The sequence below is a fragment of the Monocercomonoides exilis genome (assembly GCF_001643675.1).
Source record: "Monocercomonoides exilis strain PA203 chromosome Unknown scaffold16-1735695, whole genome shotgun sequence".
NCBI classification, from domain to species: Eukaryota; Preaxostyla; order Oxymonadida; family Polymastigidae; genus Monocercomonoides; species Monocercomonoides exilis.
In genome coordinates this window covers 89,221-94,560 of record NW_027150561.1, presented here as the reverse complement: position 1 = coordinate 94,560, position 5,340 = coordinate 89,221, and the positions used below count along the sequence as shown (strand labels likewise).

Below are 5,340 nucleotides of genomic sequence, written 5' to 3'. Positions count from 1 at the left end.
TTCGATATTTCCATTGCTCATCTTGCAGATTAAAACGATCATTTTTGCACGGAACAGTATTCAGTAAAAGCAAATTGCCATTTCACAAAATAATGATTGTTATTTTATGCAGCTGGATTGGATTGGCAACAAAGCATATTAATATGTTGACAGATGTGTCTAACTTCACAATTGGATATTGGAAAAGCGTCATAAGAGTTGTTTGCACAAGGATTTGGAACCAATCGATGGAGAAAATTGGAGGGCTTGGAAAAGTGGTAGAAATCGATGAGGCAGTTTGGAGGAGGAGAAAACATGCGAGAGTAAGAAAAAAGGATCTTTTATGGATATTCGGTGTAGTATAAAGAAAAGAAGGTGGAGGCGCAGGAAGAAATTTCGTAATGATAGGACCCGATCGTTCTAAAGAAACATTAATCCCGATTTTAAAAAAATGGATTCTCCCAGGGACAACCATTTTCAGCGATGAATGGAAAAGTTATTCTTGCCTCGGAGAATGTGGATACACACACTTGACTGTTTGTCACAAGAGAAACTTTGTCGATCCTATGACAAAGGCGTGCACGAATACTGTGGAAGGTCTCTGGAATCATTTAAGGGGTTTTTTCCCACACCATGGCGTCAGAAAAACATTTATTGCTGATTGCTTATCAATGTGGCTTGTTCAACGTAATTTAAACATTAATTTCGAAGATCTATTTTTTGAATTAATAAAATTACAGCCTGAAAATCAGCCCATTATTATTTCTGATCAAAAAGAAATCGAAGAAATAGACGAAGAAATTCCAGATGCAGATGACATTCTTGGCGTTCATGATGAAAGTGAAATAGAGGATGATGAATCAGGGGCTGAGGATGGAATGGATGCTTCAGAATATGAAGATAATTAATTGTTCACAATAAACAATTAAACGGAATATTTTCATGTTGCCTTCTGATATTTCAAAATAATATTAAGTTATTCTGACACCAATTAACACATAACACTTTTCAAACTTGAAAAACTTAATAAAACACCGATTTATGAATTTCCGTTATATTTAGAATTTGCCCAGATTTTTTATAAAATAGTGAAATGCCTTCAAAGAAAGAAAGAAGGAGAAAAAAGCAAGAAAGAAAAGCCTTGCATTTCGATAGGCTGTGGAATAACCTTTATTGGATGCTTGCTAATCTGTTCGTTTATTCGGGGCATCGAAAAAAAAAATATTTTCAATGCAAATGAAACAAACACTTACGCAGAATTATCAGTCTTCATCCACTCTGGTGGTTCTGTCTTCACATTTGCAATCCACATCATCGCCATTGTTACTTCGTCTTTATTGCCAAGTGAAATGTCATGCCTCATCCATTCTGGTGGTTCTGTTCGAACAAACTGAATCCATATCATGGCCATCGTCCATCCGTCATTATCGCCAAGTGTGATGTCATGTCTCATCCACACTGGTGGCTCTGTTTGGACTTCTTGAATCCATATCATGGCCATTGTCCATCCGTCTTTATTTCCAAGTGTATTGTCATGCCTCATCCATTCTGGTGGCTCTTTCTTCAAATTCTCAATCCATATCATCGCCATTGTATTTCCTTTCTCAGTTCGAAGTGTGATATCATGTCTCATCCATTCTGGAGGTTCTGTCTTCACATTTGCAATCCACATCATCGCCATTGTTACTTCGTCTTTATTGCCAAGTGAAATGTCATGCCTCATCCATTCTGGTGGTTCTGTTCGAACAAACTGAATCCATATCATGGCCATCGTCCATCCGTCATTATCGCCAAGTGTGATGTCATGTCTCATCCACACTGGTGGCTCTGTTTGGACTTCTTGAATCCATATCATGGCCATTGTCCATCCGCCTTTATTTCCAAGTGTATTGTCATGCCTCATCCATTCTGGTGGCTCTTTCTTCAAATTCTCAATCCATATCATCGCCATTGTATTTCCTTTCTCAGTTCGAAGTGTGATATCATGTCTCATCCATTCTGGAGGTTCTGTCTTCACATTTGCAATCCACATCATCGCCATTGTCCATCCATCTTTATTGCAAAGCGTTTTTTCATGCATCATCCATTCTGGTAGCTCTTTTTGCACAGACTGAATCCATATCATCGCCATTGTCCATCCATCCTTATCAACAAGTGTATTGTCATGTCTCATCCACTCTGGTGGCTCTGTCTTGACAAACTGAATCCACGTCATCGCCATTGTACTTCCATTGTTATCTTTAAGCGCTGCATCGTGTCTCATCCATTCTGATGGTTCTGTCTTAACATTTGCAATCCATATCATGGCCATTGTATCTCCGTCTTTATTGCCAAGTGTGATGTCATGTCTCATCCACGGTGGTGGCTCTGTTTGGACTTCTTGAATCCACAGCATGGCCATTGTCCATCCGTCTTTATTGCAAAGCGTTTTTTCATGCCTCATCCATTCTGGCGGTTCTGTTTTCTTTTCAGCAATCCAGTTCATCGCCATTGTGAATCCGTCCTCATCCGCAAGTGTTTTTTCATGCCTCATCCACTCTGGTGGTTCTGCCTTGGCAAACTGAATCCACAGCATTGCCATTGTATTTCCCTTCTCAGATTTAAGTGTTTCATCATGTCTCATCCACATCGGTGGTTCTGCTTTCTTATCGATAATCCAGTTCATCGCCATTGTCCATCCGTCTTTATTGCCAAGTGAAATGTCATGCCTCATCCATTCTGGTGGTTCTGTTCGAACAAACTGAATCCATATCATGGCCATCGTCCATCCGTCATTATCGCCAAGTGTGATGTCATGTCTCATCCACACTGGTGGCTCTGTTTGGACTTCTTGAATCCATATCATGGCCATTGTCCATCCGTCTTTATTGCAAAGCGTTTTTTCATGCCTCATCCACAGTGGAGGCTCAGTTTTTTTATCAATAATCCAGTTCATCGCCATAGTCAACCCGTCTTCATCACCAACTGTATTGTCATAAGTCATCCACTTTGGCGGTTCAGCTTCAATAGATATTTTCCAAAGCATGGGCATTGTCCACCCATTTTTGTCGCAAAGTGTGATGTCGTGCCTCATCCACAACGGCGGCTCTGTTTTAACATATCTTATCCAGTGCATGGCCATCGTCCATCCATCGTTGTCGCAAAGTCCAGCTTCGTGCCTCATCCATTCTGGCGGATCTGTTTGCACAAACTGAATCCAATGCATGGCCAGTGTCCTTTTTGTTCCGTCCCAACGCGCGGCGTTGTGCCTCATCCACAACGGCAGCTCTTTTTTCACGCTTGCAACCCAGAACACAGCCATTGTCCATCCTTTCTTGTTCTCAAGCGTGGCTTCATGCCTCATCCACTCTGGCGGCTCTGTCTTCACGCAGCTGATCCAGTACATGGCCATCGTGGTCCCATTGCTGTCCCCAAGTGCAGCGTCGTGCCTCATCCATTTTGGTGGCTTTGTCTTCTTCTCTATGATCCACTTCATCCCCATTGTTCTCCCGTCTTCATCCCCAAGCGTGTTGTCATGCCTCATCCACGCCGGTGGCTCCGTCTGCACAAACTCCATCCAGTGCATCCCCATCGTCCTGTTGTTCTTGTCTTGAAGTGTTGTGCCATGCCGCATCCACTCCGGCGGCTCCGTCTGTACAAACCGAATCCAGTGCATGGCCATCGTCCATCCCATCGCGTCGCATCGCGTGGTGCTGTGCCGCATCCACTCTGGCGGCTCTTTTTTCACGCTCCCTATCCACAGCATGGCCATTGTTGCTCCGCTGCGGCTGCCCAGCGTGTTGTCGTGCCTCATCCACAGCGGTGGTTCTGTTTGTACATATTGAATCCAGTGCATCGCCATCGTCCACCCGTCTTTGCCCCCAAGCGTTATATCGTGCCGCATGTGCGCTGGAGGCTCTGTTTTCTTTTTCATGATCCAGTTCATCGCCTCTGTCCTTCCATCTTTATCCATGGCAGTTGGATCGGATTTCGCTTTGTCAATCACTTCTTTTTCGTGTTCTCGTTGAAAACTCATTGCTTCTATGCCCCTGCAGCGCTGACACGTCGGTTGGATTCAGAAACAGCGTTTGCGGTCGATTCAAAAAAACCGGCAGATCAGACTCGTTAATATGGCTGCATGATCAGATCGATCAGAAAACAACCCACAATTGTTTGATTCATATCTTTTTATTTCGTTTTGTTGTTTTTTGTGAACAGCCTTTTGGTCATAGAATAAATTGGCTGATGGCCATTGGCTGAAATGAGGAAATAAGTTATTTACACGAAAAAATCATTATTTTGAATGATGGCAAACAAGATTTGTTTGAAAAACAAATGCCCCTTTCTCATATTTCCCACAAAAATCCTGGGAACTGTTGTTACTCTGTTCATTACAAACATGCGTAATAATTAAAGAAAATTGTTTTTCAAAGTTTGTTTTTGGATGTATTTTTTTCAGTTTCTACATTTGATAATTTGAATTGCACTCACATTCCTGCAAATAGAATTTTTTTTGGAGAAGACGGAATTACACCTACGGGCATGCAATCGTGATTGTTATTTGGAGGATGCCTTTTCATACGTCCTGGGGCATGCTTTTTTATTTTGTTTGCATCAAAATGACAAAAGCAGAACGGAGCAAATAGAATTTGAAAAAGCCTATACTTCTTTTTTTTCTATCTTGACAAGCATTTTATCCGTCAGTGGCCTTGCTCTTTTGTATGATTAGACTCAACCGAATAATCGTGATTCGAGGATGATGGAAATGAGAGGGGCAGAAGAAAGAGGCATGAACATGATAAACACATCTTTTGGAAGTGGACAGACCGAAAACGCAGCATTTTCCGCAGCTCAGATAAATGTTCAGAATGAGTCGTTACAGATGGGGAAAATATGAACCGGGCAAAGTCTATCTCTGTCACTTCTTAATTTTTGTTATCTTTAACAAGCACAGTTGTCTTGTCACTTTCAGAATGTGCATTTGATGGAATAGAAAGAACAACCAGCAGAGCAGCTGGAATTTTGTTTTCCAATGATGAAGGCAAACATCGACATGAATTCTTGCTCATTTTCTAGATGCGAAAGCATAACATCAGCCAACAGAGGGTGGATGATGATGTGCGCAGAGATGAAAATGAAATCAGTGTGAAATGAGGCTATTTTGATGAGTGCTTTTGTTCAATATTGCGCGGACTGTGAGGAGGAATCCTTATTCGGCTGATGAATGAAAATCCAGATTTCATGATATCTTCAACCTTTGGAGCAAACATAGCCAAATGGAACAGAAGCATCTTTGCCATTTCAACAAATCAGGAAGTGACTGCGAAATCACGAATAATTACAAGTGTTCCTATATCACTGGATTATGTTTACAAGGTGCGA

General features: G+C 41.7%; 1 protein-coding gene across 1 annotated transcript; it reads right to left on the bottom strand.

Annotated features, from left to right (window-relative positions):
- Positions 1 to 520: 520 nt before the first annotated feature.
- On the bottom strand, positions 521 to 4,090 carry MONOS_8596 (uncharacterized protein; the record flags this gene model as incomplete). Its single annotated transcript, XM_067879020.1, has 2 exons — positions 1,799 to 4,090; positions 521 to 580 (listed from the first exon to the last, which is right to left on the bottom strand). Exons 1-2 carry the CDS (start codon positions 3,992 to 3,994, stop codon positions 521 to 523), a joined length of 2,256 nt encoding a protein of 751 aa, XP_067729462.1. The 5' UTR covers positions 3,995 to 4,090.
- Positions 4,091 to 5,340: the final 1,250 nt, after the last annotated feature.